This window comes from Wyeomyia smithii, chromosome 1 (genome assembly GCF_029784165.1).
Source record: "Wyeomyia smithii strain HCP4-BCI-WySm-NY-G18 chromosome 1, ASM2978416v1, whole genome shotgun sequence".
NCBI classification, from domain to species: domain Eukaryota; kingdom Metazoa; phylum Arthropoda; class Insecta; order Diptera; family Culicidae; genus Wyeomyia; species Wyeomyia smithii.
In genome coordinates this window covers 188,299,254-188,323,679 of record NC_073694.1, presented here as the reverse complement: position 1 = coordinate 188,323,679, position 24,426 = coordinate 188,299,254, and the positions used below count along the sequence as shown (strand labels likewise).

General features: G+C 39.5%; 2 protein-coding genes across 4 annotated transcripts; both read left to right on the top strand.

The window, feature by feature from the left end:
* The first annotated feature begins 2,203 nt into the window (after window positions 1–2,203).
* On the top strand, window positions 2,204–4,002 carry LOC129719040 (ATPase H(+)-transporting accessory protein 2). Its single transcript, XM_055670391.1, has 5 exons — window positions 2,204–2,341; window positions 2,498–2,721; window positions 2,788–2,901; window positions 2,959–3,357; window positions 3,419–4,002. The coding sequence occupies exons 1-5, from the start codon at window positions 2,266–2,268 to the stop codon at window positions 3,596–3,598; spliced, it is 993 nt and encodes a 330-aa protein (XP_055526366.1). The 5' UTR covers window positions 2,204–2,265; the 3' UTR covers window positions 3,599–4,002.
* Window positions 4,003–4,644: 642 nt separating this feature from the next.
* On the top strand, window positions 4,645–22,988 carry LOC129719032 (LIM and senescent cell antigen-like-containing domain protein 1). Of its 3 annotated transcripts, XM_055670373.1 has the most exons (7): window positions 4,645–4,865; window positions 5,033–5,075; window positions 21,301–21,417; window positions 21,481–21,786; window positions 21,852–22,110; window positions 22,169–22,310; window positions 22,374–22,985. In XM_055670373.1, the coding sequence occupies exons 2-7, from the start codon at window positions 5,059–5,061 to the stop codon at window positions 22,571–22,573; spliced, it is 1,041 nt and encodes a 346-aa protein (XP_055526348.1). In that variant the 5' UTR covers window positions 4,645–4,865; window positions 5,033–5,058; the 3' UTR covers window positions 22,574–22,985. The 3 variants fall into 3 exon arrangements, with proteins under 3 accessions (XP_055526348.1, XP_055526349.1, XP_055526347.1); XM_055670374.1 differs by lacking the exon at window positions 5,033–5,075 and having other exon boundaries at window positions 4,646–4,865; window positions 22,374–22,984; XM_055670372.1 differs by lacking the exons at window positions 4,645–4,865; window positions 5,033–5,075 and adding an exon at window positions 16,173–17,208 and having other exon boundaries at window positions 22,374–22,988.
* Window positions 22,989–24,426: the final 1,438 nt, after the last annotated feature.

Sequence of the window (24,426 nt, the reverse complement as noted above, 5' to 3'; positions counted from 1 at the left end):
ATCTTTTTTGAACGATTTAAAAAGTTTTTCTAACAAAAATTCAGTCATGTTTATGGAACATTTTCAACGTAAAACAATGTTGGACATAAAAAAGACTAATAGCGCTCATTTTGAAATGCTTAGATGAATTTTAGGCGACTAAAGTGTTTGTCTATAAACCTTGGTTTTTGGAAATCTGAGATAACAGTTTCCATATCCACTCACTTTTTTTTTTTAATCTTTTTTTTTGTTCAAGTAAAACTTTAGACACTTTCCTAAACGTCTCTTTCTCTTGTGTTTCTCTTGAAAAAAGCTAAAGTCTATCACCTCTGCTTCGTACCATGTCTGCGCCTACATTTTCTACGTTAGTGTTTACTAAAAGAGCCATCTAGTTTCTGACTGTACATACTGCGAAAGGCTCGTCAAAAGAATTACAAGACCATAAGCAGTGAGTAAGCATCTATTAAGAGGTCATACATAAGTAACGTAGCATTTTAGGGCTGAGGGCGGCAGACTTTGTGCCCGATCATGTAAACGCGGGGGTAGGGGAAGGTGTGGTAATTTTTGAACCCAACCTTCCCCTTCCACAGTGATAAGTTACATAATTTAAGTATGTCCCCTAGTACCTACTTATCCTTAATATTCGCAATTAGTCCCACATAATCTTTTCTGATAAACATAAAGCAGGAACGCGGAACATACCGCAACTACAGGAGAACAGTATATCCTGTGATCCAATAGTGGAGGAAGTAATTTATAGATAATATGATCACCAATTAACGAACTTCACCTGTGAAACAGTTTCTATAATAATCTACTATCTGGGAAAATAATTATATGAGCATTAATCGTACTAAAAACACACACATATCTTAAAAACTTTGTGGACAAAATAAGAAAATAGGTAGGGAAGGGTGCCTCCCAGGTAAGTTTCTGAAAAATACAGTTTTTCCAGTAGTTTGGATATTTTCAGTACATATTGATATAGTAACGTATGTACTTATGTTTAATCTATTGTTTCTTCAACATGTAGCATAAGCAATTTACCTCTAATTAATTTAAACGATGAATTCAAAAGCGATACCGCAACTATTGGTGCTACCACAACTATTGGATCATCTACCCTAAAATAGTAATTTTAAAAAATTCATCTATCTGTTTATTTTTTTTTGTGAGAAAATTGAATTATTGAAAATTTTATCAAAAATGTGTGTACTTATTGTACACGCCAAACTTTTTAAACATTTCAAACACAAAACTTCAAAAAATTATTGCAGATTTGCCCTGACGCAGTTGAATAAAGAAATTCGCTATTAATTTATCTTGACAAACTTCTCAACAGCTGATAAAGTTTTTAACAGCTCAGTGAAGTTTTCAACAAATGTCTGCAATATATTTCAAAGCCTGTATTGACATTTTATTTGCCGAAGTTCTTGAAAATTCTGTCGAAAACTTTTAGAATATTTCGTTGAATTTATCAGTTGTTGAGTTTTCGGCAAATAAATCTAGCTGTGTAGTCTTTGCTTCGATATAAAATGTCCCAAAATATGCGACACTAAAATTTTCTCATAGCTTTGATTGTTTTCTAGTCGTGAAACTATATCAATTTGATCATAGAACATTACAACTGCATTGTACTGTTCGTGCAATTAATTATGCACACACATTGAAGACAAATTAAATATCTGCACACTTAACTTATCTAACTTCTCAACAGCTGATCGAGCCCGGCGAAATTTTCAACAAAAATTAAACAATATTATTCGACGATCATTCAGCTAATGTATAGATCTACCGTAAACCAGCATATTTTGACATTTTGTTTGCCGAAGTTCTTGAATATTCTGCCGAAAACGTGTTGAACATTCCGTTGAATTTATCAGCTGCTGAGTTTTGGCAATAAAATCTGAGTGTGTGCAGCATTTTCGAGAAGCACCTTTTTCTTAGCCAAGACAACACAACATGTGTGACGTAGTAAAATGATATCGTTAGAAATTTTTTTTTCACTCAACTCACCAACAAAATGCAGAATCGTGCTGCAGCGACAATATAAGGAATGAGAGCTCTTTTGTTAGTAGCGCGATGTAATCTATATTGCAGGAAGCCCCTTGCTTACTCCGCATCTGATTACAGTGATTTAAGCGTATTTGTTAGGTACTTTTTTGGTAGAGTGTATTCTTGCCCTGCGCACTCTTATAACAGAGTTAGAATCGGCTTGAAAATGAAACGCATGACAAATCGATAACAAATTTTGAGATGGAACATTTCTGAAAGCGAAAACGTCATATGACCATTGGTGCAAAAGTTGGAGCTGCGAAGATGGTCCGGATGTTTTTCCTTCTATTCTCACTGTTTGCTGCGGGTAAGAATAATTAATTGCTTATTTCAGTCTTTGATCAACCAGTGTGTTTCAATATTTATCGATTTTTTAAAGTGTGAATCTGAAAAGTCATAAAAATATTCTCTCGAGTGCAACATTTAAAGCAAACAAAAAAACTAAGTTGTTAAAATATTTTAGCGAACTGTGACCAGCTTTCGATTCTATATTCTCCGAAGTCTCTCGAGTTTCGAGGACACAGCCGACTGGATGTGCAATCCATATCGGACGTATTTGGTGCTTCCCTTGGGTACTCAGTCGCACACCCCACCGAATGGGATGGCCTGACCGTGAAAGACCCCTTCAACATGGCCAATGGAGCAATGGTTCTCGTTGTCGAGGGTATTGAAACACTGAAGCTCGAGGTAATTATAGGCAGATCAGTCGCGTGACCAAAGTAACGTGCTAACATAATTTTCTATCGTAACAAGGGAGCGCATGCTTACGAACTATACGGTGGGTCAGGTTCGGAAATGATCGGAGAGCTGGTTCAAAAATCAGCAGATCACAACGGTGTTAGTTTCGAAGTTGATTTGAAAGATTCGGTAAGTTTTTTTATATATTTGATACTTTGATTCGTTATCACGATGAAATTCTCTCAGTCGGACAGTTTCACGACTCCACTGGGAACTGTTCAGCCAGACGATGAAGAGGTGGAGCCGCACTATCTAAAACCTAAAACGAACAAGGCCGACTCAGACTTTCTGCGCCAAGTCTCGTTTGTTAACGGACTAGCCGATCTGCTGGTTACTTCAACCGATGACAACATACCTGCTGTCCATATTGTTCGCGTTTCATTGGAAGCACTTCTGGCCGCTCATGAACCGACGTCACCAGCTGTTGCCGAAGCACGCAAGCTTTTGTCAAATGCACTGACTGAATTAAAAACTGCTGCTGAGAAGGCTTTCGATGGTTCTGTCGTTGTTGGTCTGATCACCTCTACCGAGGCGCCTTTGGCTCGATCAAAGCGCCAGGCTGAAACTCCCAAAGAAACGAATGAAGTGAGTTCATGTTTGATATCAATCCTCAATGTCAATTTACAACGTCATTATTTTTCCACAGTACAATTTTGCACAAAAGTACGACAGCAACTATCCGGTGATCTTCAACATTGTGCTGTGGTTCAGCGTTGTTATAGTGTTTTCTTTGCTGGCGATCTCAATTGCCATTGCAACGATGGATCCGGGTAGGGATTCTATCATCTACCGAATGACATCAACGAGAATGAAGAAGGAGAACTAAACTGTCTGCTCCATAGTCCACAATGTTACCATCAATACTATGTAAAACATCTTTGGAACAATTGTCATCATGTAGGAAGGAAAAAAAGTATTACACCTGAATAGAAAGACCTGATGGAGCCATCTAAAAATTAGGCTGAACAAATATTTTATTCTCATCGATCATTGATACCAACAGATAACTTTTTCAGTGATTTAATTTTGGTTCTTTCAGCTAGATAAATCGGTAGAATTTTGGTGCTCCCGATCTTCACTGTTCTACGATTTGAATGATTTCTTTAATGTTTCGGCCTCTAAGAATCTGCAAGAGTTTGCACAGAGACGCATGATTTTGTTGTTTTTTTTTTTTTCGTTATTAAAGTTCAATAAAAAGAACATTCCATCCCGGATGAGTTCTTCAACATATTTATTATACCCTCTAGATCATACTTCCAGTTTTAAGCATTTGTCCTTTACAACTCGTCTGGTTTATTTCATAAGTTGGGACACCAGTGGAGACGATCCAGCTTAAAAACTATTTAAACAATAAAATCGGCATCGAAAGTCTGGTTTCTGAAGTTTAAGCAAAAATTATTTGTATAATATAAACGCACCTCATTCTCAACATATCATATAGATGTTAATAACGTGAGACTATCACGTGTTGTACAGTGAAGATATCGATAATTTGATTTGCAAGAATGGAAGTTCCGGTATAAGCGGTGTCTTCTGCCGAAACGTAAAATAACCTCTGTAAGTCTAGTCAACTTTTACGCGTATTTCGGAATTTACGCGGTTTTCCCGGATAAGGTGGTTATTACACGGTTTATTTTTCAATTAATGTATTCGCTGATTTCTTACGTAAAAAGTTAGCCCAGTGTATATTGATCATCCCTCTACAACTGTCTGCTATACATACATGTACAGGATAGACAAAATAGTCAGAATATATTTATTACGAACATAAAAATCTAACAAGAAAAATCCAATTTCAACCCGTTCCTCTTTGCGTCTCCATTCATAATTCACAAGCGAATGTGTATGCAGCTAGCAGCGTATAGAGAACGAGACGAATGAGAGTTGCTGTAGTGGTGCTTGTCGAGGGCGTATACAGGAGATTTTCAGCATCTGTCAAGTAAACCGTAAAGGGTGTGCAAGAAGTGTGTTGACGAGTAGCAGATGAAAGGTTTTCTGCAGTTTTTTGCACTTTCAAAAGCGTTATCAGTGTGAACGACGACTTGCGAGAAATTGCAAGATAAGAGTTCTCTCTCTCTTTCAAACACCGCCGAGTAAGTACCACTTTTCTTTGAGCCTTCATTCAAGGCCAGTCCCAGTGCTGCGATTGAACCGCCTCTTCATTTTTGCTCCGATTGATTGGCACTAGTCAAAACTGCTCTGGCATGAATCATTATCTATTACGTTTGGTATTTTCTTTTTTGTTTTACTATATTTGCAGCGAAAAGAAGTTTTATTGTCTGTAAAATGCCCCCCGTAGCAGGGTAAGCTGGAACATAGTTCAAAACAATTTACGTCTCGATCGTTCTTTGCATATAATCCATGCCTCGCTTCATGTGTGCTGATCAATGACTGCTTAAGTAATATGCGCATATAACCCACTACCATAAATGGAAGAAATGTTTTTTAGAAACATTCTTTTGACTAATGTCATCCTAACGTTGATTCGGCAAGCTTTTCAACTTATAAGATTGTAACAATGATGAAATTACTGCGATTTTTGTATAACGGATGCTGTAGTATTACGGTTATTAGTTGTTACAATTATTCATAGCTTTAGGTGTGGTAATATTTACAAAAATATCTTGCGTATGTTTGGTGCCCAGGTATCATATAACGTTTGGAAGAAAACTTCGATTGGATTGGTGCGATTGGTGGAATGAAGAATGTAAACAAACACACAGGGATAACGTGATAATAGTACCACAAATGAATTGGCATTTTGTTATTAGACCAGCATCTTTTCTCGGGAATAGAAGGTTCCAAAACAAATGATAATCACCTTCATTCTTGTTCGCGGCAACATCTGATAATGATAATAAGGGCTGTGAGTTTGAGTTAATTTTTAATTAATGAAAACTTTATCACACGTGTTCATCCATCTAGTCTCGAAACTATGCCATACCTAGCCTTAGTTTTTTAGTAGCTTAACAAGCTGGAAATCAACAAAATTGTTTGCTTGATAGTCATCCGACGAACGCTCGAAAGTCAAATAAGTGTTAAAAGCAAAGCAGCGCCAGCTTTCAGTCATATTTCAGTGAAAGCAACTCAACAGCAATACAGCAAGGTCCTTTTTAACACGGTTTTTTACGCGGGTTGCTTTTCTTAATTGCTCAAAAACGGTACAAAATCGACCTCATTTCAATCACGTTTTCCGTTTTAGGCCAAAGGGCATCATATATCCATTTCCAAAAAAAATCACAATTTTTTATGTAAATACTGAAATTTTAAAATGCTGAACTTTGGTCTCTAGATTGACGACTATCATATTCAAACGAAGTTCAATCTTTTTAAAACAGTTTGCAAATATAAGGAAGAAAATTCCTTATATTTGCAACTCAAAAAAGTCTTTTTTACGCGATCCCATACAAATTTGGGATGCATCATTCGTGTAAAAAAAGACCTTACTGTAGTTCATTGCACGATGACGTCACAAAAACGGAAGAAGAAAGTAATTTGACAGTAATTGCGGGTTTGTTTACATAAACTTGCAAAAATTTTTGGCTTGAGTGAAAATGCGGAAGTGTCTTGTTAAAAATTGCGTTGCCAAAAATAAACTAAAAGAATACACTTACTGCCAGAAGGTAACGAATTCTTTTTCGTACTCCTATTGTGAATGGAAAAAAAATCTAACACCTTGTGAACAAATCCGTGGGAAGTGTCAGGAAAGTGAGGTTATTTTTTGTGTGCAAGGTGTGCAATGATCCATTGCTGAGTGTATTGTCAAACAGAAACGAAGAAACAGGATGGCGAAAATCAGGAAATTCATTTTTCGATCAGAGAAAACTAGAAAACTAGAGATTTTTTCAAGTAAGACGTAATAATTTTTTAAACAGTTTTTAGTGCTGAAACGGATTTTCGACGTAGAACTACGTATTCCGCACTATATCGGGGTACATTCTACGGAAAATATATCCAAGGTAGGTGTGGAATGAAAGATTTCAAACTGTAAAACCACACGATGGATTACTATAATCTTCATGTCGTTGGATAGATAAAATGATTACGTCATTTTTCGGCAGTGAAAATTGATGATAAGTTACGCTCCGCAGCTGCACACTTAAAATTTTTTGCCGGGTCTCGGTAATTTATTGCCGAGAACGGCACCACTGAGTGCTCGGTTTAAAAAATAATGACAGCTGTAAAATTTTTTCGTAAATCTCGGTTCACCAAACTGAAATTTCGGCACAAACAAAACGAATTCCAAGATTTAAGTTAGGCTGAACCGAGATTTACGAAAAAATGTGACAGCTGTCAATTTTTTCTTAACCGAGCCCTCAGTGGTGCCGTTCTCGGCAATAAATTACCGAGACCCGGCAAAAAATTTTAAGTGTGTGGTCTCGAGGTACGATGCTGGCCTAACAAGCTAGTCGTCGTATGTTCGAGTCCCGGCTCGGGAGATACTGTTAGTGTCAGTAGGATCGTAGCGCTAGCCCCGCAATTGTCCTGTACACTTGACAGTCGGCTGTAAAGTCTGTGTATAGTAAAAACAGAAGGTCGATTTCCGATACGGAATGTAGCACCAAGGCTTTACTTTTTACGAAGGTCGAATTTCCACGAACAATGAACAATCACGTCACGTGCGAACACGCCTGGCATAGCCTTCTTGAATAGACACCTACTGCCTGCTCCGAAATCCTCTATTTCATTGCCAAAAAACATTGACAAAATCCCGTCCCAATATGCCACATAATATCTGTTTACATGTTTCTAGACTATTTTGATGTCTCGAAGGTAAAGCTTCTAGACAAGGAAACGGACATACGTTCGATGCGTAGTTTTCCCACTATGTTGACCTCTTTGACAAAGATGCCGGCAAGCTGGAAGACGTTGCAAAACTGCGATTGCTCCTGCAGAAACTAATCCTCAAGGACAGTCCCAAGCCGGTCTTCAGGCCAAAGCGGCCGGTAGCTAACGCGATGGAGCGGACGAGCTGTTTCGCCTGTAAAACCTAGGCATGCTGATGAAGGTAGATTTCAGCGACTGGGCGGCACCGATTATCGCAGTACGCAGTCTCGACTGGTCTCAACAGTGCCCTTGAGCCGAACCAGTATCCATTACTACTATTACACATTACTAGGATATTTTCGCGAAGATGGCCAACTGTCGGGGTTTTAGTCACATTGATTTATCCGACACATACCTTGAGGTAGAAGTGGATCCGGTCAACCAACCGCTACTCACCATAAACACCCAATAAGGCCTATTCCAATTCACGCACCATCATCAAGTCAGCTCCGGGCGCGTTCTAACAATTGATGGATAGTTAGTTGGTACATAAGACATACGTAACACTCAGGAAGAAATCTTCCAGAAAAGTTGGTACAAAATGAACTACTCGAATGGTACCACACTCTGAATAAAATCTCTGAGTTGTTTTCGAAGGCAGTGTACCTGCATTTGTCTCGTTCCTACTCGAAAAATGCTGCATTGATTTTGTAAATAACTTTTTGACAGTTTCTTATGGGTTATTCTTTGGGGCTCGATAAGGCCGAGAAAAAGAAAAATCATTTGGTTCATTATTTATCGAGCAGTTTGACAGGGCGAGGTGCGGAGTACTATAGAGCAACGTACCAGAAAAAAAACGCCAGTGTTACGTATGTCTTACGTATGTGGCTCAACTGTACCGTTGATTACCTTGACGACATTTTGGTTGGAGGTCACAACGAAATAGAGCATCGACGCAATCTGCTGCTAACCCTCGCACGACTCAAAGAGTACGGATTCACTGTGCGGATTGAAAAATGTAGTTTTGGCATGCAGCAAGTCAAATATCTAGGACAAATCCTGAATGGTATATGTCACCACCACATGATGTTTCTACGCTTCGCTCCTACTTGAGGGCCGTGAACTATTATGGCCAATATGTCAACAAAATGCGTACGCTACGACATCCGAAGGACCAGCTGCTGAAGGCTGCCGCAAAATTTGAATGAAAGCCTGCTTACCAAGCCTCGTTCGATCGTTTCCGAGAAATACTCTCGCTGATATTGCTAACCCACTACAACTCGAAGCTGGGTATCAACTTATATGCGAACGCGTCTGCGTATGGGCTGGGAACTCGAATCGCACATCAACTTCCTGACGAGACGGCCAAAGCAATTCGTCACTTGTCTCGAAGTCTGACGTCAGCCGAAGCCAACTGCAGTTCGATCGAAAAGGAAGGTTTGTCTCTAGTGTTCGTCGTTACCCGCTTTCATTGAATGTTGTCCGGTGGAAAGTTCATCCTCGAAACTAACCACAAACCGCAACTCGCTATTCTTGGGTCTAAAAAGGGGATTCTCACATATACGGCCAATCGTTTGCAAAGATGCGCATTAACACTGCTCCTCTACAAGTTCGATATTCGATACGTTTCAACCGACACGTCCTCCAATATAAAAAGACTGTAATTGCCAATCTTGAAAATGAAGGCTTCGATCAGAAGGGTAATCAACGAAAGTCTCGAAGTATTTCCGCTGTCATTTACGATGGTTCAAGCGGAAACCAGAACCGATGACACATTACAACAAGTTTTTCGGTTCGTCAAGGCAAATTGGCCTTCAAGGAAGAAAGGTCTGTGCAATCCTCAAGTTGAACAGTTTTACCTGCGACACGATTCATTCAACGTCGTAGCCGATTGTCTAATGTATGAAAAGTGCTTAGTTATTCCACCCAAGTTTCAGAAACGGGCGCTTGAGCAACTGGATAAAGAGCATCCAGGCGTGGGACGAATGCGGTCTATAGCGTGTGAGTACGTATATTGGCCTCACATCGATGAAGACATTGCTAAGCTCTTTCAGATCTGTAACGAATGCGCCAACAAGCTGCCAACGCGAATCTATCTGAACTAAGCCGCTCCAATGGATAGATGGTTCTACATTATTCTAGGGGACTCTTTGAGTAAGTGGCAGGAAGTCATTCGAACCAGGAAGATCACCAAACTGGCGACTGTGGGAATTCTCTAAGGAATCTTTGCAAGGTTTGGAGCTCCTGAAATATTGGTGACTGATAACCGGACACAATTTACTAGTGGTTTTTTTGAATACTACTGCGATCGAGTAGGTATAAATTACACCGTATAATCCACCTGAAAACAGCTCCCTCCCATTCGCAATCAAACGGCCTCGCTGATAGGTTTGTTGATACTTTTAAGAGATCACTCAAGAAGATCACAAAGGGGGGAGTTACAACCATTGTGACACCATCTTGTTGTAACCATATGTCTACCAAGCTCAAATCTTTTAACTTGTACAATAAAAAGTTGACGGTAACTTTGCATTCCAGGTTGTCTTTAAAGTAAAACGGCCTAGTGATAATGATTCAATAGTTTAATGTCGAAGTAAATTTGGTTCGAAATTGGGCAACAACATCTCTAATTATGGTTTCAGCGTCCAAATTAGTAGTTTTTGTTATCAATCTCAAATCCAATATTGTTTTATGTTGTCCTACGCCAAGCCTGCATTTGTATTTGTATTTGTATTTGCATATAGTTTAAAATAATCTACACCTAACAAGTTGTTGCCTAAACTTATATGACGGCACACCAAACTCGTGAAGGTCTTCCACCTTAAGGAATGTACGAATGCAGGAGGCTAGGGGCTGGTTGTATCCAAACGTAGTGCGATGAAAGGTAGGTTGTAGCAAACCAGTGGATCGTAGGCTGCGTTGTGAAGCACGAAAGTTTAACAGTGACAAAAGCTTCGGGGAGTCAATTTCACCATTAATAATTTTAGCAACAAAAAGCGCTTGCTCAATTTTCCTGCGTCGATCAAGAGTGTCGAGTCCATGCAGACGACAGCGATCAGGATAAGGAGGCAGGTCAATCGGGTCCCGCCAAGGCAAGTTTCTCAATGCAAAACGGATGAACCTCTTCTGCACACGTTCAATACGAATAGTCCATACCAGTTGATAAGGGCACCAAACCATGCTCGCGTATTCGAGTATGGGCCGTACCAATGAGCAATACAATGCTTTTAAGCAGTAAGGGTCGTTGAAATCACGAGCTATTTTGGAGATGAAGCCAAGCTGGCGCGTGGCTTTAGCAATGTAGTTCGAGCGATGCAAATTAAAAGAGAGTTTCGAGTCCAATAAAACTCCAAGGTCGTTAATGTGATCCACTCTCTCAAGTTTCTGGTCGTTGATATGATAGTCGAAAACTATTGGACTCAGCTTGCAATGAAAAACTATAACGCGGCATTTGGAGACACTGAGAAATAACAAATGTTTACGGCACCAGCCTACAAATAAGTCCAAAAGTTTTTGCAAACGGCAACAATCATCAACGGTACGTACTTCGAGGTATAATTTCAGGTCGTCAGCATATATCAGTTCTACACCAGCACCTAACAGCAAGATCACATCATTGAAAAACAATGGTGCTTATTACGGGAGTCACTTCACGGTGAAATATATTTCACTCTCACGCTCACTTCACTTTTTTAGACCTAGTCCCGATTCCACCTCGAGTGAGGTGACAAAAATCACCTCCGTGGAGTGAGATTGACAGTGAAGTGAAATTGAGAATAGGACAAGTGAAATGAGATTGTTTCCCAGCTCAAAAATTTCCAAGTCCCAGAAAGTCGTTTTTTTCCGTTTTTTTAGATAACACCAGATCTTGACGTGTTCTGCATTTCTAAAACATTCGGCATAAAAAAAATATTTTTTTCGGTATCCAAAATTTCCTGAACTAGTTTGCATTTTTTTCATCGGGGAAAAAATGAAAATTTGACCGCTTTAAGGCACGGATCAAATTCTGATTCGTTTCGTTACTGAAGAATAAATCCAATATTTACCATTAGATCACAAATCAATCAACTTTAAGACTTATGGCATCTTCGTAGAATCATTTCACCGTTCAAAATGGTCGTGAAATGATTCCACGCGAAACGTCGCTTTTTCCGTTTTCACTTCACTGATATGACTCTCATAATAACCCAGATTCCACGGCAGATGTCATTTTGCGACGTTTTTCTCACTTACGTGAGTCCCGTAATAGGATTTTGTTCACTTCACTCTGATTTCACCGTGAAGTGACTCCTGTAATAAGCACCAATGTAAATAGTAGGGGGCCCATATTGCTTCCCTGTGGGACACCTGAGTTATTCGTAGATGAAGATGAACAGCAAGTTTCAACTTTTACGCGCAGTACTCTACCGCGTAGATAGGAGCTCAACCATGCAATAAATTTCTGAGAAGCACCGAGTCGCGAAATTTTCTCAAGCAGTATACCATGATCAATTTTGTCAAACGCAGCTTTCAGGTCCGTGTAAATTGCATCAACTTGAGCTTTTCGTTCTATGTTGGAGATGCATGTCGATGTGGATTCAAAAATATTGGTGTTAACGGACCGGCCGGGCATATATCCATGCTGGTCAGTAGAAATGTAGTTTTTAACACGAGATAAAACAAAGGTAGTCACGATTATTTTAAACAGTTTAGAAGCGGCCGAAAGGCTAGTTATTCCTCGATAGTTCCTCACGTTCCGACGTTTCTAAATACCGGAAACATGAAGGATTGTTTCCAAACTTCGGGAAATTGACCTTGTTCGAAAGATTTGTTAGAAATAATAGACAAAGGTTCAGCCAATACAGGTGCGCAACGACCAAATATTAACGCCAGGATACCATCAGGTCCAGCAGAGAATGAACGTTTCAGTTTCTTTGCAGCAGCCAAAACCATATCGGCAGTGATGTCAAACGTACTCAAATCCACTAAGTTAGCCGGAACAGGTATTGCAGCTTCAACAGCCTCAAGTGCAGATGCAGTTTCACCAGTAAAAACAGAAGCAAAATAATTCGCAAACAATTCACAAGAGTCTGAGTTTGATTTTGACCCCGTTCCGTCGTAGTAAACATCTTTGGGGATCGAAGAACCTGTTCTCTTCGAGTTGATGAAATTCCAAAAGTTTTGAAGTAGAATACTTCTCTCAGGAAGCTCGGCTACATAGGGATGTGAAATGAAAATCTAAAACCGAAAAATGTGAAAAATATGTCCAATTTCAATTGCTAATAAATCGGTTAGTATTCGATGGATTTCCTTCGTTTTTGCAGCAATAGATTGGAAAATCTTCTAAGATTTTTCCCAAATGAAGATAATTGTAAATTTATTATTCACACTATTGTACTATTGCAAATAGTCAAGCCTTGTCAAAACGAAAAATTCGACCTCTGATTGGTCGTTATATGATTGCTTTCCAAGCACGGTCGACAGAATCATATACCTTGCAATCACTGTTGCCAACTGTACAGATTTATCTAAAAAAGGTACAGATTTTCTCAGTTTTTCGGTACAGATTCTGTACCGTACAGATTACAGGTTTCGAGAAAAAGTACAGATAAGTACAGATTTTTTAAATGGTTAGAAAAGATTAGACAAAACTTTTTGACCGACTCTGCAACAATACAATGAATGCTACTTGCAATACACGCACTTAGTCTACTGCCAAATCTCGGAAATTCGCTGCCGAGAATGGCACCACTCTACTCGGTTAAAAAATGGCAGCTGTTACATTTTTTCGTAAATCTCGATTTTTTTTTGTTCACACAAGTAAATCTCGATTTAACTAAACTGAAATGTTGGCACAAAATACCGGTAGTGTTGCTGAAATGTGGGTTTCATTGTTTTTTGGCTGAATTTGGGAGATTGAACCGCAATGGCTCGGTAGTATGCATTACTGAGCCCTACTTCAAGTGTGCAAGAGTTTTGTTGACAATCAAGCTAGTAGTTTGGAATTAAAACTGAGTCAACGCAGTTACGGTTCCCTCTAAACAATTCACGTTAAAGCTGTTTTTTTTTTAAACATAGAAAATGAAACTGGGCCAGTGGTACAGATTTTTCCCGGAAATTGTACAGATGAAGAAGATTTTTGTAGCTCTCAGTACAGATGAATATGTGGCAACTCTGCTTGCAATTGAAAACATGCTATGTGGCCTATATAAGAGCCTGTTTCAGCCGAAGCCGCTCATAATAGTTCTAGACAGCGACAACAGCAGTCATCCCTTAGCAGCAGCAGTAGCAGTGCAGTGGATACCAGCGATAGCGGATAGCGGCCACAGTTGTGGCGTAGCAATGGATAGCACACTAGTTGCAGCTGATCTCAGCATCGATAGCAGCTGGGCCAGCCAGTGATGCCACATTTTCGTCTGTATTTAAGAGCTCCAAAAATCTTGTCACCTTGGTAAAATTTAAAAAAATCTGTATAAAAATCTGCATATGTACTAGACATATCCTTCTCGAAAAAAAAATGCATTATAGCTTGTTTAACATTTATCCCGTGACTCATTCATGCACACGTTTATGCGTAGCATATGAATATAGTGAAACCTCCGACACTCTGAACCGCATTTGAGTAAATTTTTGTTTTTCATCTCTATCAAGAAGCTCGACCCCATGAAAACCAAAAAAAAATCTGTATAAATCTGTATTATTTTCAGAAAGTCTGCAATCTGTATATGCAGATATCTGTATTAAAAATACGCAAGAAATCTGTATAAATGCACATAAATCTGTATATGTGGCATCACTGGGGCCAGCTGATGCAGGGATAGCGGATACTAATGGCAGCGTATAGCGGCCACAACTGTGGCATGGCTACGAATAGCGTAGCAGTTGTAGCGGGTATATCTGACCATGAAGCATATATGCAATAATTGAATGAAAATTATAATTGCAGCAATCGGCCTTTTTCAAGGCTACTAAATGTTTTTGGAAGAGCATAATTAATGTTTATTGATAAACTGCAACTGCGGTTTGATGCTGCTGCAAATGCATAGCAGTGTGATGTATATTACGATTTGTTAATACTGTGCATAACAAGCGTTATATACGAAACAAATCCGATTTCAAACAGAAAAGTTCGGCACGTTCTGCTCACGATGCTGAGTCTGTTTAAAAAAATTCACTACACTTTATCAACAAGGATGTAACGCCTTGAAGAAGACGGTTATGGTAAGACATCACAGCAGAATTTCGACCTTCATACTCATGTCTACCATCGGCAATATCAAACACGCAACAATTTGCTTCCATGCGACACGGGGACACGGGAAACATTTTTTACTTACAAGCCGCACAACGCGACACAATACATATTATTTTGTTGCCCTAATGAGAGCTCTATCGGTCCGGCTCGACATAATGTCCACAAGAAATCGTTTTTGTACATCCGTCTTACGAAACTGAAGCTGTAGGAACTGAAAATAAGGCGGGTCCAGAATGAATGAGATGTATTTTTCGTACATGAGTATTACGACATACGAAATAAAATTTTTCGAACGTTGTAGAATGGTATAACTGGAAATAATTTAGCCACACCTGTTTTTCCAGTTATATCATTCCACAATGTTCGAAAAATTTATTATGTCAGAGCGGATATTGCACGCTATCTGACCATGAAGCATTTATGCAATAATTGAAGAAAAATTGCAATTGCAGCAATCGGCTTTTTTTTAGGGCTACTAAATGTTTTTGGAAGAGCATAATGAATGGTTATTATTAAACTGCAACTGAGGTTTGATGCTGCTGCAAATGCACAGGAGTGTGATATTTATTACGATTTGTTGATACTGTGCTTAACAAGCGGTATATACGAAACAAATCCGATTTCAAAATGACTGACACGCAAGCAGTCGGGTTATCTTTCTTGTAAAAGTATTCTACTTCAACCTTGCGGTCGTGGCTTTGCCCACAACCCTCCTGTGTTTTTTTGGTTTCCGGCGAAGATCAATTTGCACTCGCATAATGTAGCGTTTGTACAAAGCGGCATTCTTAAACACAAACACTTCTACTTTTCTCCTAAGAATTCAATCTTAGAAGCTTTTCTGACCATTTATTGTGAAAAACTTGTTTATCTGACATAGTTATGGATGCTTCAAATCAGACTACTTTTGCGTCGACTGCATTTTTCTGATTTTCATTATCCCCCCGTCACTTTCCGTAAAACGGGGTATTACGTTAAAAACAACTGTAACCTACCCACCTTAACCAAATGTAATGCATATCCAAGTAGAAGATGACTAACCACACAAACGATAATTGAATTCTGCAGTAATTAGTTGAAGATAATAGCGTTGTATCTCGTGAAAAACATTGGCATTACTTGACTCCCTTCCAGTTGTATGAAATAGTGATAACAGCCGATTGTGATATGATAACTTCTGGCCTTAAGTCAGCTCATAAACCTAAAACAAGTAACCTGGTTCCACAGTAACTCATTCTGCTGAAGCCGTTTAGCTGTTCGTTTTCTCCATCTAAAAAAAAATCATCCACAGAAGGCAAACCTTTACCTTTTTACTCGATAGGACAAGTATGCAATGAACGCAAAAAAAAAACAAAACATCGCAATTGCACGTCCGTCGCATTCAAAAGAGAAAGAGGGCAAAAACGTGCTCTGATCAGTTTACCTTATTCGGCAGAAATGGAATTATTCACTGGTTAGGTATCTACCAGTGTTGTGGTTTAAGTAGCGCTGACGCCTGAGTCTTGTGACCATATTGTGCCGCGTTGAAATCCGTCAGACAGAGAGCATACCTCATACACGACAAATGTTTTCGGGTTCAGTCCATTACTGTAGGCCGTTAGAAATGGATTGCCGAAGTGCAAGTTTCGCGGTTATCTTACGCCGGCGATAAAGATAGGTTTAGCCCGTAGTATTTTTTATTGACTCAGGTGATAAACTGTTTTTCAACGGTAAACCGGTTTCATAGTGAGTGGCTTGAAGAATATTTCACCTCTTTGCATGCACGAAGGTAAAGAGGTCGCACTGGGAACTGATGATGCATTTAGCGAGTGAAAAATTGTATACACACGGTGCAGTTTAGAGTAAACCGTCTTGAAGATATCCGTGATTTAAATTCGTATGGACAAGTACACGAAAGAAACAATGAATGACCTTAAGCTCAAGCCTATTGAAGACTCCAGCCTGTACAAACGGCGCACTACATCTCGGGAAAACCTCAACACAGCTGCAGCTGGTGGCTCAGATTATTCAATGACGTCGGCTGCGGGTAACTACGCTAACTTCTACTCAGTCGAACGCAGCCAGCCGTCCCCACTGAGGCAAATAGATGAAGGAATGCTTTATCAAAACACCCCAGCGGCGATAAGAAATGTACAATATGTCAACAGCAATGTCGCAAGTGCAAATGTGGGCGAATTCATTGCTAACCGAAATCGAAGTCCGGTTGATAGTTCTTACAGAATCAGTGAAAAAGACGCTAGTGACCGTAATTATAGTGCAACAGGCGAAAGCCTATTTCCAGCAAACGTTGTTCGTGACTTGAAAAGCCTTAGTTTGGATACAAGGCAATCGCCATCTATTGGACAGTATCAAAATTTTCCGCTGGTAGACTCAGTCCCAAAACCACGGAAAATGGAACTCAAGGATCCAACGGGTCGAAGCAATGTGCAAGTTATTGGGTTTGTGTTACATTGAATTTATTATTGGGGGTATCCATGTAGCGCTCGTATACTAGTAGACAGCCGTGTCAGATACATAGTTTGCGGCAAAAAGCGGTACGTGAATACCCCTATTAATTTTTAGTTCGACTCTTTGGATATTTTTGCACTGTTTAAAATATTGTTAGATAAACGAGAAGTTTCAAAACACAATCCATGAATATAACTTCGGCCGAAACCACTGAACCATTCGTTTAACAAAACCACTATCATAAATGTAGGGTTAAAAAGATTCGGTGTGATATGTCGGTTTGATTTCTCGGTCATTTCTCATCAGATTGATGTGTTTTTAGCACCAATCGTTCAGAAATTCTTTTTCGATGTGAAACACTATGAAGTGCAACCGGTATTTCTATGGAAGGATTTAAATGTTCAGCAACAATTTTTATTCCATTTCAGAGCAGCGGGGCACGTCCATAGCAAATTACTTATTACAAGCAATCGGAGCCCTCAATTTTAATTGAGTTGACTACGGGGATTAGGGGCATAGTGAGCACCTTAACTTAGTTGCATTGAAAAAGGCAAAAAAATTGAATTGTCTAATGCAAAACTTAAATTAATTTTCTATTATTAAAGGTACACTATTCACAAATTAAAAAGCTCAATGTGTAATGGTAAAAAATACAAATTAGATTCATGCAACCCCACTGGGGCATAATGAGCGCCCACGGGGTATTATGAGCATACTTGTTTAACATACTTTGAAGGTTTGAAGGTATATAAGTTCGAGTGCCAATAAAAATCGATTTTACGAATATCGTTTAGCGGTAGGGCTCAAAAGTTTCGCCTCATCGAAAAAAGTCCCCATGCATTTTTTTTTTTCGAGGTAACACAAGATCTCGACGTTTCATGCATTTCTAAGACATTTAGCTTAAAAAAAAATCGATATCGACAATTTCATGAACTACTACCTGTACATTATTTTTATCGGTCAAAAAGTTGAAACTTTGACCGCTTTAAGGCACGTGTTCGATCGAGCTGAAATTTGGCATGGGGACTCTATTCGAGAAGACGAAACTTTTGAGTCCTACCGCTAAACGATATTCAAAGGTCAATTTTTTTTCATACATCTCATTGGCTCTCTAATATAAGTACAGCAAACGTGCCAACGTTTGCCGCTGGATGTCGTGGTACTTGGCGGCTTGTTTCGTGGATGTTTCATCAGGCTTTACAAATGGTCAATTCTGCCTACAGGGCCTCTTTAGACGATTTCGGTCTTGAAGATTTTCTAATATATGTTCGCACCATCATTGTAAACAAACACTGACTATGGGAACAGACAAACTGACAAGTCTACTAAGATGAATTTCACGTGAGTTTATGTGACAAAGTGTGCTCGTTTCACCCCATCTAAAGGTGACCGTTTTGCCCCAGTCGAATTATTTTCACTTTAACTGGGATTTTTATACTAATTATAGCCTAAAATCAAAATTTCAATGATGGTTAATTTTGAGGTTCTCGCGAGCCTTCCAATCTGCTCCCTTTTATAGCTTTATAAAGTAGTATTCCCTCCAATAATTTTGCGCTTCATTTAAATCGTCATTTTTGAAGCAGTTTGCGCCATGCTGAGTCCAGCCTCATCGACCAAACAGCAAGTCGTTTCATTGCGGCGGTATTTTATTTTGACTAGTGTGAGAATGTTCTGTATCAGGGAGAAACGTGAAGGCTCGAAACGTGCAAATAAAAATTTATGTACAAAAAAAACTAAGAATTGTAGCCAACGGTTACACCCCGCGGCTCACCTCGTTGTCACATGCCACGAGAGTACTAAGATAAAAAAAAATCGTCAATCACTTTGAAAGTATCCCCATCCATCTCTACCGCAGCATCAACATTCGCAGAACCACCATGTACTTCATTTTGGCAGCGTTTATGGTGAGTCAAATTCTCGCAGCTTCCCATCTGAGAGCCGTGAAGACCCCTTCAACAGCTCTGCGGTTAACACCAATTAAATCAATGTCACCCGCAAAGTCCAGAAGCATCTGAGACTTCGTGATGATGGTGCCGCTCCTCTACAAACTTGCCCTTCGTATTGCACCTTCTAAAGCTCTGTTGAACAACAAGTTCGAGAGCCCGTCACCTTGCTTCAGACCGTCTAACGTCACAAACGCGTCCGAAAATTCGCCCGCTGTCCTGGCGCTTGATGTGAAACCGTCAAGCATCGCTCGTAACAGCTTAATTTATTTTGTTGAAAAACCATGTTCAAGCATAATTTGCCACAGTTCGTTACATTTCACTGCATCGTACGCCGCCTAAAGTCTATAAACAGCTGTTGTGTCTGCGAATTGTGCTCTCGAAACATGTCGAGGATCTGTCTCAAGGTGAACACCTGGTCCGTTGTAGATCGTCCCGCTCAAAAACAGCATTGGTATTCTCCAACAAAGACTTCCTGCAACGGCCTCAGTCACTGAAGCAGCATACGGCAGAGAATTTTATAAGCGGAATAGAGGGTTTTAATTTGGAAAAAATACCTGCTTTTTCTTATACTAATCGATGACCGACCTTTCAGTAGGCATTACGTACTTTTTCTTAAATCCCTACGATTTTTCTTTGATTTTCAATTTTAAATATTAGATTTTTTTAAATTTTCACTAACTGGCAAGTAGTGCACAAAGTGACACTTCTGCTGCTGGAAAATATAACCCTGGTAGAGCACAAAATGACATTTTTGCTGCTGGTTCATGAAAAATATAACCCTGACCGAGCACAAAGTGACATTAATACTGCTGGCCTGTGGAAATATAACCCTGGTTCGCGTGTTATGATAGGGATGCCAAATGTGAAGACATGTCTCAATTTCGAGGACATTAGAGCTCGTGTGAAGAAGTGGAAGCCTAATACCCGCATAATCAATAACCATAAACGGATTATAATCCATATGGTTTAACGATACCCCATACAGTCGGGACTATATCCCGAACTAGGTGTTAGGCACGTTTTATGGTTATTGATTATGCGGGTAGTCGGTTGAATATCTGCACCCGATTTAAGGTTTTCAACTTTCAACCGTGTTTACAGATTTCTTATGTGTGGAGACATTTTTTATGGAGTGTGAAGACATGTGAAAAATGACCTGGCACCCCTGTGTCATGATTTCTTGACGGCAGGGTTTGTCTTAAAGTCATTTGGTTAAATTCGAAAGCGATTTTCTTTTTTCAATAGTTCTGCTGTTAAAAAGCACCCTATTGAGGAGGGTTATCCCTCGATAATTACTACAGTCGAGTCTATGTCCCTTGTTGTAGATAGGGCTTATGAGTCCTCCAACCAGTCCGTAGGTAGTTGTTCCTCAGACCATACTCTTTAAATAATCTGGTGAATTCCAACTACCGGCCGCTCACTCCCGACTTTGAAGATTTCGGCCGGTAAGCCGTCTTTCCCAGCGAATTTGTGGTTGTTCAGCTCTTTGCAAGCATTCTTCACCTCGTCCAATGTTGGTGGGCCCACAGCATGTCCGTCCGCCCAATTTCTATCCTGCTCCTCTCGACGACACTCCTACCTTCCTCACCGTTCAACAGCACTTCCGAATGTTGCTTCCAATGGCAGGCACTGACACGGTCCGGTTCCTGATTCCGTTAATCGTTCTACAGAAGCTCATCGTATCGTTCCTGGTGAAGCAATTCTTCGCCTCCGCTAGGACGCTATCGTAGTGCTCACGTTTCGTACGGCGGCGAAGCCTCTTTTTAGCAACTCTTGCCTCCCATTTTTCTCACGCATCTGACGCGTCACACGATTAGCTGCTACTAACATGTTGGCGTAGTCCATTGACTGGTTGAATAGTTATGGTTGTTTGAAATTTGATATAACAACGTTGCGGTTTTATTTCCTCTTTCACTGAATGTACCCCAATTTAGAACTTCGAACTGAATATAAGATTTGCTACATTGTTCCTGCCCACTAACTTGCATTCTTTAAGTATTAAAATGGTAAATGACTAATATACCTAATACATTTTAGAATTGCCTGAATCAGTTACAGTCTGATTCCTGAAACTAGTCATAAATGAAGTTTGAATTTAAAAAAAACCTTCCCGTATGTATTTTTGTTGCTTCGCAGAGTTTCGGCCAACATGTCGCTTGGTACGATGATGTGCACCAGGTGCGACGAGGGTTTCGAGCCGCACGAGAGAATCGTCAATTCGAACGGACAGTTGTGGCATACGCAATGCTTCGTGTAAGAACCGCCGAGATGTTACAGAAAATCATCCAAATTTATCACACTTTTTTTTATATCCAGATGCGCACAATGTTTCCGACAGTTCCAGGATGGAATCTTCTACGAGTTCGAGGGTCGCAAGTACTGCGAGAAGGATTTCCACATCCTGTTCGCTCCATGCTGCAACAAGTGTAACGATTTCGTGATTGGGCGCGTTATCAAGGCGATGGCGGCCAACTGGCACCCGGAGTGTTTCACGTGCGAGAGGTGCAATATTCCGCTGGCCGATTCCGGTTTCATACGGAACCAGAATCGTGCACTCTGCCACGACTGTAACCGCAAGGAGAAGGAAGTTGGCTTGGGGAAACATATTTGCAACAAGTGCCAGTAAGTATCTATTGACGACGGAAATTTGTTTAGCTAAGATAGACTTCATAATGTGTCAATTTCAGTGGTATAATTGATGAAACACCGCTGCGTTTTCGTGGGGAGGTATATCATGGATACCATTTTAATTGTACCGCATGCGGAGTCGAGCTGGATTCATCTGCAAGAGAAGTTAAAAATCGCACCGGTTATGCTGCCAATGATATGAACGAACTGTACTGCCTTCGGTGCCATGATCGCATGGGTATCCCTATTTGTGGTGCTTGTCGTCGTCCGATTGAGGAGCGCGTCGTGACTGCCTTAGGAAAACACTGGCATGTCGAGGTATTTTTTTATCATTGTTCCTTTTCGATTTTCGATTAAAAGTAATATTGTTTTACAGCATTTCGTATGTGCCAAATGCGAGAAACCCTTCCTTGGGCACCGACATTACGAGAAACGCGGCTTAGCGTACTGCGAAACTCATTACCACCAGCTGTTCGGTAATCTTTGCTTTGTATGCAATCAAGTCATAGCTGGTGACGGTAAGTATAACGCATTGAATACAACTGTATCCTATTTATTCATGCGACTTTTCCTTCCATTAGTATTTACCGCTCTCAACAAAGCATGGTGTGTTCATCACTTCTCATGCTCGATTTGCGACAACAAAATGGATCAAAAATCCAAATTTTACGAGTACGACGAAAAACCGGTCTGCAAAAAATGTTACGAGCGTTTCCCAGCCGAACTGCGACGTCGCTTACGCATCGCTCACGAGAACACGCTAAAAAAGAATGTTAACTAAACATGATCGATTAAAAGCGTCAAAAGGTCATCTGTGAACGTAATGCTGAAAAAACGCCCTGGTTCACTTATCCAGAAATAACATGACGAGAACGATAACACAGTAAACCAGTTCATTATGTTTAACAATACTTCTATTTATCGACTGTCGACAGATAAAATACGAAGTAATTTTATATATTAACTTACTGTTGTGCCTTGAATTTTAAAATCTCGAAAAAATAATATATTTAAACTTAGAATATTTACAATAACTTGATGTAATCGCAGACAAAACACTTACCGTTCTAATTACAAACAGCAGAGAGTGGCCTAACTTATGCGTTACTATAGTCTAATCCGTGTAGTTTGCTGGAGCTTACGTGTCAAACATTTGTAGGAATAAATCTTTTTTTCTAACAACTAAAATGATGTCATTTATTCAATTGGTAATTGTTCTTTTTTGTGGAAAGTTACCGATCTGGACCCGACCTTATTAGGTACCGATAATGAAAGTTGACGAACGCTTGTCAAAATTTCTTACGAATGCCTACCGAGGGATTAATAGAGAGGAGATTCGACAAATCTTACGTAAGTTTTTAAAATAGAATCGACGATTTTGTTGAGTATAACAAATGTTTTTTTTTCTCTATAATATTTGAAAACAATTACTTTTTCTTTCTATTTCAAGCAGTAAATGTGGAGCTGACGATTGAAAAATGTTTTAACTGGGGAAATAGTTAATTAGAAATTTACGAAAAATATAGTCCAGTTAATATAGAAAATATAGTCCAGTTCTCAGAAAAAATCTTTCCCGGAGGGATCAAAGAGGGAAGGGGTTTACAAGTTATCTTACGATACCTTAATTATAGTAAAGAGGGATCGAAATTTCCGATTAATTTAATTCATTATTCCTGAGTTTTTTTCACTCTTATTCTAAAGCTGATAAATATGTCCGTATGGCAGTTCCTAGCTGTTGATTGGATAGTTATACTTAGAATACACGATTCGTTTGCCCAACAACAAGCAGGTAGCAGACTTTTTTTCCTCAAATTGAAACTGACTCGTAATTTCAAAACTAGACAGGGTGATGAAAAACTTTTACGATTTTACGATTTAGAAAGCAGAAAATAAATCAGCATTAGAAATGATAATGTCGAATCAAACAAATGGGAACCAAATTTGCTTCGGGAAAAAGCTTCTCTTAATTTCACTTTTATGAATAGAATACTCATAAGAACTAGATTTTCGGGATAAGTAATTTCACCGGTCTCGGGTCTATCAAATTAGAGATGTCCAGCTTCTTCTGTCTTGAGCAACCGGTCTCCAGTCTCCTCGTACACCAACAGATCGTGCATCTTCTTCCACCGCGTGCGAGTAAAGAACCAGAAAGAAACCACGCAGTCGATGGTTTCTTTCTGGTTCTTTACTGAAGATAATTTTGGCGGCTCTCTCGTCAGGCATACTGGTTACATGTCAAGCCTACTGAAGCCTGCCCTGCTGTATTACCTTCACTATATCAGTATATTTGTAAACCTGGTACAACTCGTGATTCATGCGTCTGCGCCACACTCCATCTTCCAGTTTACCACCAAGTATCGATCGCAGAACTTTACGCTCAAAAATTCCGAGTACTCTTTTTTTTTTTTTTTAATAGGGGGGGAGTTTGTAATGATTTATTTATGTACTAAAATATCTATTCAGAATTAGTATTGTGTGTTCTGCCACAAATGGTGACATTTCAACACTATTATATATATTTGTACGCTATTTAGTGTTATTGAATGTTATTAGCTTACGCAGTTAAGATAATGTAATTGTAGGAAAATTTTCAAACCTACTTGTCAAGAAAAAAAAAGGAATAAAACGAAACTT